Below are 14,404 nucleotides of genomic sequence, written 5' to 3' on the forward strand. Positions count from 1 at the left end.
ACCCATTTCAGCCCTCACAAAGTGCTGGAATTACAGGCATGAGCCACCGTGCCCAGTCATTTGTTCTGATTTTATTTTATTTATTTATTTATTTTATATATGTATTTTTGAGACAGAGTCTCCCTCTGTCGCCCAGGCTGGAGTGCAGTGGCATGATCTCGGCTCACTGCAATTTCTGCCTCCCAGGTTCAAGCGATTCTCCTGCCTCAGCCTCCCAAGTAGCTGGGATTACAGGTGCATGCCACCAGGTCCGTCTAATTTTTGTATTTTTAGTAGAGACGGGGTTTTGCCATATTGGCCAGGCTGGTCTCGAACTCCTGACCTCAGGTGATCCGCCTGCCTCAGCCTCCCAAAGTTAGGATTACAGACGTGAGCCACCGCTCCCGGCCTTTTTGTTTTTTTCTTTTCTTTTCCTTTTTTTTTTTTTTTTTGAGACGGAGTCTCGCTCTGTCGCCCAGGCTGGAGCATCTTTAGCATGCGAGGTGGTCATAAATGGCAAGGAGAAAAAATAATAGCATGCGAGGTGGTCATGAACGACAAGGAGAAAAAATAAGGTGAAGGGGAATGGGGAGTGTTGGCAATTTAGATAGAATGTGCACGAAAGGTTTCAATGGGAAATTCTAATTTGAATAAAAACGCACAAAACGCGAGGAAAGCCTAGGAACACATCAGCCGTATACTTCGGCGTAGAGAAGTTAAGGATGAGGAACAGGCACCAAGAACAAATCCCAGCGTAAGGCTCCCTTTAAGCGCCGCTCCCAGGGTTACGTATTCCCATTGCCTACAGGCGAGGCCGCGGGTCTGTAAACAAGCGACTGCCGCTGCAACCTCCATTTTGCTACCTGGCACCAAATCTAGGCTGACCAATTTACTGCCATCCCTTTCCCACTCCCGTTTTCTTTTCTTTCTTTTTTTTTTTTTCTCGAGACAGAGTCTCGCTCTGTAGCCCAGGCTGGAGTACAGTGGCGCGATCTCGGCTCACTGCAACCTCCGCCTCCTGGGTCCAAGAGATTCTCCTGCCTCAGCCTCCCGAGTAGCTGGGATTACAGGCGCGCGACACCACGCCCGGCTAATTTTTGTATTTTTAGTAGAGACGGGTGGGGGGAGGGGGGAGGGGGTCACCATGTTGGCCAGGCTACTCTCGAAATCGTGACCTCGTGATCCGCCCGCCTCGGCCTTCCAAAGTGCTAGGATTACAGGCGTGAGCCACCACTCCCGGCCCTGGGTGCTGGTTTTCTTCACCTCCGAGCGAACAGCAGAGGGGGCTGTTGGGTGAGGGCCAGAAGAGTTGGGGAGGCACCAGGGCGTCCAGCGCTGCCCTCACTCAAGATGGCGGCCAGAGCCTCGCGCTGGGTCGCGTGGGGCGGTGCGTGAGTGCTTAGCTCACAGGCTCCGGGACCGCGCTCGGGGGCGGGTCTATAGTGGGAAGGGGACGCGCGCCCTGCGGCCCGGCCTCTAGTCATCGCCTTCGCAGCGGCGGCCAACACCATCGCCACTGCCACCCCTCCCAGACTGTCGACGGGAGGATGGAGTCGATGGCCGTCGCTACCGACAGCGGGGAGAGGCCGGGGGTCCCAGCGGGCTCAGGTCTGTCGGCTTCCCAGCGTCGGGCCGAGCTGCGTCGGAGAAAGCTGCTCATGAACTCGGAACAGCGCATCAACCGGATCATGGGCTTTCACAGGCCCGGGAGCGGCGCGGGTAAGAGCCTCGATTTCCCCTCAGTCTCCCGCCCATCACCTTGAATCTTCAGGGTCATTCTTCCCTCTCCCACCTCCACTCCTCTTTTTTGACCAAGGCCTGCTCTTTGACTTCCTCTCTGTCCCGCCCCTTCGATGATATCCCAAGTTCTCATCCCTGAACCCCAGGATGTTCCTAGTCGCTCCCCGCAATTTTCCCGGGGCCTCGCCGTGAGATTTTCCCCACCCTGCCTGCAGAGCTCTCACTCCCTCTTCCCAGTTAGGTTGAACAGCCCCTTTTTTCCTTAGCCACTCCTCGCCTTTCTTGAAGGGCGCACGTTGTATCCCCAGACTGTCGTGTCTACTGCTCCCCTTAGGAAGATGGCTTTCCTTCTTAAGGTTCCAAGTGCTTTTCGTTACAGTGCCTTCTCTAGCGTCTACCTTCTTTTGCCTTTTGCTGTGTAACTCTTGTCCGCCCACATCAGCCTGTCTTTACTGAACTGCCCGCTAGTTCATCCTACGTGTATCAGGGACTCTTGTGATCATATCCTAGTGTTTGTGTTCAGTGCCCTCAACACTGTCACCTACGGGCCGGCTAGAAAAGGTGGGAAAAGTGAGAGTGAGCATTCTTCAGAGACCCAGCAAGTGCGAAGTGCACACCTGAGAGTTTCCTCTCCTCATCAGAGGATATTGTTGTGATTGATGTCTGGAGCTGCATTTCTAAGGAGAGCGCCTCATTCCTCCCCCAAACACATGTCCAATGATTTTCTTAAAAAAAATTTATTTCACGTGAGTATAATTGAACAGTTAGCGCGCCCTAGTGTTATCTAAGTTTCCAGTGTTTCCTTTAGTAATTGGCCTTTAGTCACTGGTCGCAAGCTCCTTATATCTTTGTGACTTTTGTTCTGTAAGGCTTTAGGTGTATAGCTCTGAACTTCTAGACAGTTCAAATGAGAGGTAAGAAAACCATTTCAAATTCTTCTAGAAGAAACATTTTTCTATCGGGCTATTTATTCTTAAAGCATTATTTATGATCTTACCCGAGGTACTTTCTATATTTTGTTCTTTTGCTTTGAAAATTTTATGTCTTTAAAGGTTGTTTTGTTTTTTGAGACAGGGTCTCCCTCTGTAGGCCAGGCTGGAGTGCAGTGGCATGATCATAGCTTACTGCAGCCTCAAACTCCTGGGCTTAAGCAATCCTGCTACCTCAGCCTCCGGAGTAGCTAGGACCACAAGTGTACACCACCATGCCTGGCTAATTAAAAAAAAAAATTGTGTGTGTGGAGATGGGGGTCTCACTATGTTTCCTAAGCTGGTCTCGAACTTCTGGGCTCAAGTGATCCAGCAGCCTTGGCTTCCAAAAGTGCTGGGCTTACAGGATTACAGGTGTGAGCCATTGTGCCTGGCCTTTTTTTTAAAGACAAAAACAAAAACAAAACCCCAGAGTAGTGTCTTAAAACTGCTGAAGTGCCTACTAATGGCTGCCTGACTACATAAACAGTAGCTGTGGGATATGCCACACCCTATGCTCATAGGGCATTGGATTCAGAAATCTAATTTTAAAATACAGATTTTAAAAGGCTTTACTGATTTTATATTTTTAACCAAATAAGCTAAGGCAGGCAATGCAATCATACATCTGGGATGTATTATCCATAAAAAGTTGGTCTTTTCAGCTTGCTCCATCTCTGAATATCTTTCCCAGTTTGTCTACTAATCTTATCTCCTACCCACAAAGTTTGGGTTATTTCCTCTGCAGAATATTCATTTATTCATTTTGGGTGTATATTTTGAGGGTGTAGAGGAAGAAACCAGCTTTTTTCTTTTTTTTGTTTTGAGATGGAGTCTCACTCTGTCGCCAGGCAGATGCAGATGGAGTGCAGTGGCGCAATCTCTGCAACCTCCGCCCCCCGGGTTTCAAGTGATTCTCCTGCCTCAGCCAGAGTAGCTGGGACTACAGGCAGCTGGGACTACAGACACACGCCACCACACCCAGCTAATTTTTGTATTTTTAGTAGAGACGGGGTTTCACCATGTTGGCTAGGATGGTCTCAATCTCTTGACCTCATGATCCGCCCGCCTCAGCCTCCCAAAGTGTTGGGATTACAGGCGTGAGCCACGGCGCCTGGCCGAAACCAGCTTTTCTTTAATGCAGAATCAGTATTTATTTATTTTGATTCAGAGGCTGCTGAGTTCTAGCTGCAACAGCATATTTTAAAACATAAACATGTAAGGTGTTTGCCAGTATGGAATAAATACATAAGGCTTTTACATTTCTTTTCTCAGAAGAAGAAAGTCAAACAAAATCAAAGCAGCAGGACAGTGATAAACTGAACTCCCTCAGCGTTCCTTCCGTTTCAAAGCGAGTAGTGCTGGGTGATTCAGTCAGTACAGGAACAACTGACCAGCAGGGTGGTGTGGCCGAGGTAAAGGGGACCCAACTGGGAGACAAATTGGACTCGTTCATTAAACCACCTGAGTGCAGTAATGATGTCAACCTTGAGCTCCGGCAGCGGAACAGAGGGGACCTGACAGTGGACTCGGTCCAGAGGGGTTCCCGCCATGGCCTAGAGCAGTACCTTTCCAGATTCGAAGAAGCAATGAAGCTAAGGAAACAGCTGATTAGTGAAAAACCCAGTCAAGACGATGGAAATACAGCAGAAGAATTTGACTCTTTTCGAATATTTAGATTGGTGGGATGTGCTCTTCTTGCTCTTGGAGTCAGAGCTTTTGTTTGCAAATACTTGGTAAGAAAAGATCTGTAAATTATTAACTAACTTAATGGAAAATGCAAAATGTTAATAATTATGAGTGCTTTTGATCCATAGAAGTCATTGCCAGTATTAATATCTACCAGATCCATGTGGCTGTTTGAAGATATAATATTAACTTTGCTATTCATCTCATAGACTGAAGTGTTCTGGTTAAATACAGAGCCTAATAATTACTGTTGGCCCTCCATATCAGTTGGTTCTGCACCCTATGTGGATTCAACCAATTGTGGATTGAAAATATTTGGATTTAGCTGGGCGTGGTGGTGCACGCCTGTAATCCCAGTTACTTGGGAGGCTGAGGCAGGAGAATTGCTTGAACCCGGGAGGCGGAGGTTGCAGTGAGCCAGGATAACGGCACTGCACTCCAGCCTGGGTGACAGAGTGAGACCCCGTCTCAAAAATATATGTATGTGTATATATTTGGGGGAAAAATAACAATACAACAATAACAAATAGTAAATAATACAAATAAAAACAGTATAACAACTATTTACATTGCATTAGGCGTAAAACATCTAGAAATGATTTAAAGTATATGGGAGGAAGTGAGTAGGTTATATTTACTGTGCCGTTTTACATAAGGGACTTGAGCATCTATGGATTTTGGTATCAGGAGGAACCTGGTACCAGTCCTCTGCTGATACTGAGGGATGACTGTACTAAAACCCATTTTTCATTCTACAGACCCTTCTCATTGTTTTGCATATATTAATTCATCTAATCCTCATTCTTATGAACTTGGTATTATTTGAATCCATTGGGAAATGAAGACTCAGAGAGGTTAAATCATTTGCCCAAGGTCACACAGCTACTAAGCGGTGCTGGGATTAAACCCTGGCAGTTTCAGTCCTTAACCAAAGGGTTAAGTGCTTTACATATATATACTGTATATTATCAATTTTCAAATAATTTGAAATAGTAAAATGCAGTTCCTCTGGTCCTGAATATGAGGTAATTTTCCCATGGTTCAGAAGACATTTCAGCATTTCCTAATATATCATAATTAGTCCATTTTGGTTGTACCATGATGTAGTCATTTTGTTTTATAGTATATTAAAGAATGCAGAAAAGCATAGCTCATAGTTCAGTGTCTTGCTCTGAGGTTTTTCCATTTAGTAGACATTTTAAGTATATGTACCAGGCACATAAATATCCAGATAATTAAAGTTTATATCATTAAGCAAAACAGTTTTTGTAAATCTTTTTTTTTTTTGAGGTGGAGTTTCTTTCGCCAGGCTGGAGTGCAGTGGTGCGATCTTGGCTCACTGCAACCTGCACCTCCTGGGTTCAAGCGATTCTCCTGCCTTAGCCTCCCGAGTAGCTGGGACTACAGGCATGTGCCACCACGCACGGCTAATTTTTTGTATTTTTAGTAGAGATGGGGTTTCACCGTGTTAGCCAGGATGGTCTCCATCTCCTGACCTCATGATCCACCCAACTCTGCCTCCCAAAGTGCTGGGATTACAGGCATGAGCCGCTGCACCCAGCCAAGCATTTAGTTTTGTTGTTGTTGTTGTTTTAGAGATAGGATCTTGCTATGGTGTCCAGGCTGGACTAGAACTTCTGGGCTCAAGCAGTCCTGCCTCAGCCTTCTGCATAGCTGGAAGAATGCCATGTATTTTGAGTGCTGGGCCTTTTCTGTATGCTTCCTGGATGTCAATTAATTCCCTCTGGGTGACCGAGATGTTACCGCATCTGTGTTACTGTGTTAAACATCTGTCACCATTTAATACTTTAAATAATTTAAAAGATAAGTTTTTATGAGAGAAGACAGTTTTGGGGACACTAAAATATGAAAGAATTGTATGACTTGAGAAACATATTTTATGTTAGGAAATCAAATATTTTATTTTCTTCACCCTTCTGCAGAAAAAAGATTACTTTTAACCATTAAAATTACTATTTTATGGGAGGCTGAGGCAGGAGAATTGCTTGGACTGGGGAGGCAGGGGTTGCAGTGAGCTGAGATTGCGCCACTGCACTCCAGCCTGGGTGACAGAGCGAGACTCCATCTTAAAAAAAAAAAAAGCAATTGCCAGGCGCGGTGTCTCATACCTGTAATCCCAGCATGTTGGGAGGCCGAGGTGGGTGGATCACGAGGTCAGGAGTTCTAGACCATCCTGGCCAACATGGTGAAACCCTGTCTCTACTAAAAATACAAAAATTAGCCAGGTGTGGTGGCGGGCGCCTGTAATCCCATCTACTCAGAAGGCTGAGGCACGAGCATCGCTTGAATCTGGGAGGTGGATGTTGCCATGAACCAAGATCGTGCCACTGCACTCAGCCTGGGTGACAGAGGAAGACTCCGTCTCAAAAAATAATAATAACAACATTTTCTTACAGCTTTTGCTTGGAATTTTCTAGCTGCTGTTTGATTTATTGTGATTTGAATGATTATGTTGGAAATACTTAATTTTATCTTCTATCTTCACAGTCCATATTTGCTCCATTTCTTACTTTACAACTTGCGTACATGGGATTATACAAATATTTTCCCAAGGTAAATTAATTTTTTTTCTAAATTTCTATGATGTGTTTGGATTGATTTATGACTAGCTAATTGAAGGAACTTAAAAATGTTAGTCCTGCTTTCGGTCTGAATCAGTGCTACTCAAAGTGTGGTTTGCCCACTTATCTCCAAACTATGTGTTTGTGTTTGTTATACATTAAGTTCAAAAAATGAGTAATTGGCCGGGTGCAGTGGCTCACGCCTGTAATCCCCACACTCTAAGAGGCTGAGGTGGGTGGATCACCTGAGGTCAGGAGTTCAAGACCAGCCTGGCCAACATGGTGCAACCCCATCTCTGCTAAAAATACAAAAATTAGCCAGGTATGGTGACGCACACCTGTAATTCCAGCTACTCAGGAGGCTGAGGCAGGAGAATAGCTCCAACCCAGGAGGCAGAGGTTGCAGTGAGCCAAGATTGCGCCACTGCACTGCTCCAGTCTGGGTGACAGAGTGAGACTCTGTCTCCAAAAAAAAAAAAAAAAAAAGAAACTTTTATAGCAATTTGACATTGCCATAACATTGTTATTCTGTTTTACAAAAATACTGTGGATTGAGGTCCTTCATGAAAAAGTGTGAATAGTACTTGTTTAAGCAAAGTATTAAATTTAATTAGTAAATTTATTAATTCATTTTGTCTATAATAAAGGAAATTAATTAAAAAATGGATTTGATTATCTCATTGTACTTCATATTGGACACTTAATAGCAGTGCACTTTATCTTCAGTGTTGAGGGCCTGATATTTGCAATAAATATTTGGCCAATATTACAGAACAGAATGATGTTGAGAGTCAATGTTTACCTGGCCTACTTGACTACAGATATATACAGTTTTATGAGGCTTGGCTTGCCTGACATAGACGATAGCCTAACTAGTGTGATCGAATTTTGTGGGAGCTTTTTGCTGAAAAAATTGCTACTTGGCTGTCTGCATGTTATATTTAATGGGCTAACAGACCTGTGTATGATTTTAATGGATTTGAAGCATTTGTATTTTTGAAGGGTCAAATAGGTCAAATATAAGAAGTAAAAGAGTAAATAACATTGTAATTTTAATTAAGCATTTGTTTAGAAATTCACCTTTGAGGCGGGGCGCGGTGGCTCACGCCTGTAATCCCAGCACTTAGGGAGGCCAAGGCAGGTGGATCACGAGGTCAAGAGATCGAGACCATCCTGGCTGACAGGGTGAAACCCCATCTCTACTAAAAATACAAAAGTTAGCCAGGCGTGGTGGCAGGCACCTGTAGTCCCAGCTACTCGGGAGGCTGAGGCAGGAGAATGGCGTGAACCTGGGAGGCGGAGCTTGCAGTGAGCCGAGATTGCGCCACTGCACTCCAGCCTGGGCGACAGAGCGAGACTCCTCAAAAAAAAAAAAAAAGAAATTCACCTTTGAGGCTGGGCGCCGTGGATCACGCCCTAATCCCAGCACTTTCGGAGGCTGAGGCGGGTGGATCACCTGAGGTCAGGAGCTCGAGACCGGCCTGGCCAACATGGCGAAACCCCATCTCTACTAAAAATATAAAAATTACCCAGGCATGGTTGTGGGTGCCTGTAATCCCAGCTACTTGGGAGGCTGAGGCAGGGAGAATCACTTGAAACTGGAAGGTGGAGGTTGCAGTGAGCCCAGACTGTGCCATTGCACTCCAGCCTGGGCAACAGAGCGAGACTGTCTCAAAAAAAAAAAAAAAAGAAAAAGAAAATCACCTTTGAAACATTGATTGTAGTTTTGCAGTAGCAAAGTTTGGAACCTAAATGTCCACTGAGTGACTACATTAAAAAAAAAAAAATTGGCCAGGCACGGTGGCTCATGCCTGTAATCCCAGCACTTTGGGAGGCTGAGGAGGGCAGATCAGCTGAGGTCGGGAGTTCGAGACCAGCCTGACCAACATGGAGAAACCCCGTCTCTACTACAAATTCAAAATTAGCCAGGCATGGTGGCGCATGCCTGTAATCCCAGCTACTCAGGAAGCTGAGGCAGGGGAATCACTTGAACCCAGGAGGTGGAGGTTGTGGTGAGCCGCATTCGCACCATTGCACTTCAGCCTGGGCAACAAAGCAAAACTCCGTCTCAAAAAAAAAAAAAAAAAATTATAACGTATCTATTCAGAATGAAGATGCTCTCAATGTACTGACAATGGTAAGCTCTCCAAGAAATATTAAGAGAAAAAAAACAAAATTCAGAATAGAATCTATAGAATCTATACTAATTTCTTTTTGAAAAGAAAAAATAATGTATTATTTGATTTTGCTTATATATGCATAAACAAACTGAAAGACTATACATGAAATTATTAACAATACTTATGTGTGTGATAGAGATGTATATATGGGTACTGTGTAAATGGAAGAGAGAAAAGGGAGACTTTATATATTCTCCCAACAAAACAGCATTTTGTTATAGCAGGGTTTTTTTTGCTTGTTTGTTTTTGAGACAGAGTATCACTCTGTCGCCCAGGCTGAAGTGCAGTGGCACGATCTCAGCTCACTGCAGCCTCCGCCTCCTGTGTTCATTCTCCTGCCTCAGCCTGCCAAGTAGCTGTGACTACAGGTGTGAGTGACCACACCCACTTAATTTTTGTATTTTTAGTAGAAACGAGGTGTCACCGTGTTGGTCAGTCTGGTCTGGAACTCCCAGCCTCAGGTGATCTGCCCACCTGGGCCTTCCAAAGTGCTGGGATTACAGGTGTGAGCCACTGCACCTGGTCTGTTATAGCAGTTTTTAAACACAAAAGTTGGCCAGGCCTGGTGCCTCACACCTGTAATCCCAGCACTTTGGAAGGCGATGGTGGGCAGATCACCTGAGGCTGGGAGTTCTTGACCAGCCTGGCCAACATGGTGAAACGCTATGTCTACTGAAAATACAAAAATTAGCTTGGCATGGTGGGTACAGACCTGTAATCCCAGCTACTCAGTGTCTGAGGCAGGAGAATTGCTGGAACCCCGGTGGCAGAGGTTTACAGTGAGCCAAGACAGCGCCACTGCACTCCAGCCTGAGTGACAGAGCAAGACTCCATCTCAAAAATAAATAAACACAAAAGTTGAAAGAATTGTGCCATGAACACCCATTTATATAATACCAACGACCTAGATTCTACAATTAACATCTTATTATATTACGTATCTATCAGGTTTTCTTTTATTTTTCAAACCCAAGATAATCTCTGTAAAGTTTTTCCATCAAATTTTTCTTGATGCATTTCAAAGTATATTGTAGGTGTACACATCGGTATACCTCACCCCTCTTACATAACACTGACTTACAATTTACTGTTTTAAGGTTCTTTAGGTAATTTTTTTTTTTTTTTTTTGAGACGAGGCTTGCTCTGTCACCCAGGCTGGAGTGCCATCTTGGCTCACTGCAAGCTCCGCCTCCCGGGTTCACACCATTCTCCTACCTCAGCCTCCCAAGTAGCTGGGACTACAGGCGCCCACCACCACGGCCGGCTAATTTTTTTTTTGTATTTTTAGTAGAGACGGGGTTTCACCGTGTTAGCCAGGATGGTCTCGATCTCCTGACCTCATGATCCGCCTGCCTGGGCCCCCCAAAGTGCTGGGATTACAGGCATGAGCCACCATGCTCGGCATTTTTTTTTTTTTTTTTTTGAGACGGAGTCTGGCTCTGTCACCAGGCAGGAGTGCAGTGGCACAATCTTGGCTCACTGCAACCTCCACCTCCCAGGTTCAAGCGATTCTTCCACCTCAGCCTCCCGAATAGCTGGGACTACAGGCACGCGCCACCAAGCCCAGCTAATTTTTGTAATTTTAGTAGACACGGGGTTTCACCATGCTGACCAGGATGGTCTCTCTCTCTTTTTCTTTTTTTTTTTTTTTTTTGAGACGGAGTCTTGCTCTTTCGCCAGGCTGGAGTGCAGTGGTGAGATCTCAGCTCACCACAACCTCCGCCTCCCAGGTTCAAGCGATTCCCCTGCCTCAGCCTCCCAAGTAGCTGGGATTACAGGCATGTGCCACCACACCTGGCCAATTTTTTTGTATTTTAGTAGAGACGGGGTTTCACCATGTTGGCCAAGACAGTCTTGATCTCCTGACCTGATTATCTGCCCACCTCGGCCTCCCAAAGTGCTAGAATTAGCTGGTCTCTGGTCTCTATCTCCTGACCTTGTGATTCGCCCACCTCCGCTTCCCAAAGTGCTGGGATTACAGGTGTGAGCCACTGCATCTGGCCTTTTTTAGGTAAAATTTTAAGGTAAAATTAGTTCTGAGGCCGGGTGCAGTGGTTCACACCTGTAATCCCAGCACTTTGGGAGGCCGAGATGGACGGATCACCTGAAGTCAGGAGTTCAAGACCAGTGTGGCCAACATGGTGAAACCCCATCTCTACAAAAATTTGCCGGGCATGATGGTGGGTACCTATAATCCCAGCTACCGGGGAGGCTGAGGTGGGAGAATCGCTTGAACCCAGAAGGCGGAGGTTGCAGTGGGCTGAGATCCTGCCATTGCACTCCAGCCTGGTCGACAGAGCAAGACTACGTCTCAAAAAAAAAAAAAAAAAAAAATTCTAATATGAAGAGTAGGGTACCAGCGTAATTAATTGATTGCTTGAAATGCTCGTCTTAATTGTACCATTTAATACGTTTGTTATCCTGTGAAACCCATACCTCTTTCAAGGTTTATAACTTCACTGTCACCCCAGGAGTTTCTTTCATGCTCCTTTCCAGGCAGTCCCAGTCCCTATACCCCAAAGAACTTTTTCCCACGATAGATTAGTTGTGTCTGGCATAGTAATCCATATAAGTGGGATCATTCTTGATTTTACTTTTTTGTGCAAGCCTTCTTTTATTCCGCATGATATTTTTGAGATTTATCCATGTTATTGGATAAATCAGTAGTTAATTCCTTTTTTTTTCTTGGCTCAGTAATACTACATTGTATGACTATATCCATTTATCTAGTCTCCTGTAGATGGACATCCTGGTTGTTTTCAGTTTTGGGGTTATTATGACTAAAACTAAGAGCTTTCTTGTATGAGGCTTTTTGTGAGCATAAGCTTTCATTTCTTTTAGGTAACTATAGGTTTTTTTTTTTTTTTTCAGACGGAGCTTTGCTTTGTCACCCAGGCTGGAGTGCAGTGGCACGACCTCGGCTCACTGCAGCCTCTGCCTCCCAGATTCAAGCAATTCTTCTGCCTCAGGCTCCCAAGTAGCTTGGATTACAGGCATGTGCCACCACGCCTGGCTAATTTTTTTGTATTTTTAGTAGAGACGAGGTTTCACCGTATTGGCCAGGCTGGTCTCGAACTCCTGACCTTGTGATCCACCTACCTTGACCTCCCAAAGTGCTGGGATTACAGGCATGAGCCGCCGCGCCCGGCCAACTATAGGTTTTTATATTTAAAAATATTTTAAACCGTATGATTGGATTTTGTGATAATAAAGAAAAATTCAGCTTTTAATCTCTTAAAAAATGAGACTAGAAAATTAATAAGTAAATGTTCTCTCTTCCACCAGAAGTATACTGAATTGTTCAGTGATACCCTATTGGATGTGTAATCAAGTGTGGATTCCTTTGCATAACAATTAGGGCCCTACATTCCTATAAGTCTGTTACAAATTACTCATTGTTCTCCAAGCATTCTTCTGCCTCTAACTTGTCCTGAGACTTAACCCTTCAAAAAACTTTCACTTCTGCCAGTCTAAATCCTGCTCTTCTTTGAAGGTCTGTTTTTAGTTGTTGTTTTTGGAGACAGGGTCTCACTTTGTCACGTGGGCTGGAGTGCGGTGGTGCAGTCTCAGTTCAGTGCAGCCTCAACCTCTTAAGAGATCCTCCCACCTCAGACTCCTGAGTAGATGGGACTACAGGCTCATGCTCAGCTAATTTTTGTATTTGTTGTAGAGACAGAGTCTCCCTGTGTTGCCCAGAGTGGTCTTAAACTCCTAAGCTCAAGCCATCACCCAGCCTTGGCATCCCAAAGTGCTGGGATTAGAGGCATGAGCCACTGCACTTGGCCTGAAGGCCTGTTTTTAATTTTACTTCCTCTAAAGTCCTCCTTGTGCTTTATTTACATAAAACACTGGAGTAATTTATATCTCCTGTGAGCTCCTATGTCACACATTATCCATGTCAGTCATTTAGCAGTTATTTATGTCCTGTCTAGTAATATTTTTCTTGTTTTTATATTGTACTGTTGTATATATCATAAATTGTTATTTATGTCATGCTTCCAAGATAACACTTTTTAAAAACTTTTAATAACAAGACTGGGCCAGGTGCAGTGGCTCACACCTGTAATCCTGACACTTTGGGAGGCCGAGGCGGGCAGATCACGAGGTCAGAAGTTTGAGACCAGCCTGACCAACATGGTGAAATCCTGTCTCTACTAAAAATACAAAAATTAGCTGGGCGTGGTGGCAAGCACCTGTAATCCCAGCTACTCAGGAGGCTGAGGTAGGAGAATCGCTTGAACCCGGGAGGCAGAGGTTGCAGTAAGCCAAGATCGTGCCATTGCACTCCAACCTGGGCAACAGAGCGAGACTCCGTCTCAAAAAAAAAAAAAAAGCAAGACTGATGTCTGCTATTGCCTAGCAGATTGATGAGTTACGTATTATATGCTCAGTAAATGTTGGTATCTTACTGATTGTTTTGAAACATCATTAACAGTTTTTAAATTATTTCGGTTAAAAACAGCAGTATTGATCATGTTTGTATAGAGCTTAATGTAGTCTGCTGAAACTTTGAAGATTAATTTGAGTCTTTCTCTACACAGAGTGAAAAGAAGATAAAGACAACAGTACTAACAGCTGCACTTCTATTGTCGGGAATTCCTGCCGAAGTGATAAATCGATCAATGGATACCTATAGCAAAATGGGCGAAGTCTTCACAGATCTCTGTGTCTACTTTTTCACTTTTATCTTTTGTCATGAACTGCTTGATTATTGGGGCTCTGAAGTACCATGAAGCCTGTAGAACTGAGAAGGAGAAGCTTACAAAAAAAAAAAAAAAATCCTCTTCTATATTGCAGTGTCTCTAAAGGAGGCAAATTGGTTTACACCTTCATGTAATTCTTTTACTTTTGGGGTTGTAAAGCTACTTTATTAGAAATAGAATGGCAGATTCTCTGATTTAAAAGGGCTGAGTTTGTATTATTACTGATATGAAGAATAGAGTACCAATGTCATTAATTGATTTTTCTTGTTAATCAGAATTCCTATTCTGTACCTTTCCTCTAACTTCTCAGATTTGTAATTCTTCTTTTGGGAGCTGAGCTAGTGCTTTTAGGAGAACAGATAAATGTGGTCTCAGCCAGCCCTAGAGACTGCTTCTTGTGTTTGTGTCATTCTGTTCTGAGAAATGAAGTCATCTGAAAAATAAAATGAAAGAAACTGAATTGTCTAATGTTAACTCTGCACATTGTAACTTTTCTTGTTGAGTTAGTATCTTAATTTTTACTCCAGCACAAGTATTTAATCAAAGAAAAGATTCATACATGT

The 14,404-nt window shown here is 44.1% G+C and overlaps 1 protein-coding gene across 1 annotated transcript; it reads left to right on the top strand.

Moving 5' to 3' along the window:
* Window positions 1-755: 755 nt before the first annotated feature.
* On the top strand, window positions 756-14,315 carry CAMLG (calcium modulating ligand). Its single transcript, XM_004042524.3, has 4 exons — window positions 756-1,698; window positions 3,963-4,423; window positions 6,885-6,950; window positions 13,680-14,315. Exons 1-4 carry the CDS (start codon window positions 1,527-1,529, stop codon window positions 13,869-13,871), a joined length of 891 nt encoding a protein of 296 aa, XP_004042572.1. The 5' UTR covers window positions 756-1,526; the 3' UTR covers window positions 13,872-14,315.
* Window positions 14,316-14,404: the final 89 nt, after the last annotated feature.

The sequence above is a fragment of the Gorilla gorilla genome, chromosome 4, assembly GCF_029281585.2.
Source record: "Gorilla gorilla gorilla isolate KB3781 chromosome 4, NHGRI_mGorGor1-v2.1_pri, whole genome shotgun sequence".
In the NCBI taxonomy this organism is placed as follows: Eukaryota; Metazoa; Chordata; class Mammalia; order Primates; family Hominidae; genus Gorilla; species Gorilla gorilla.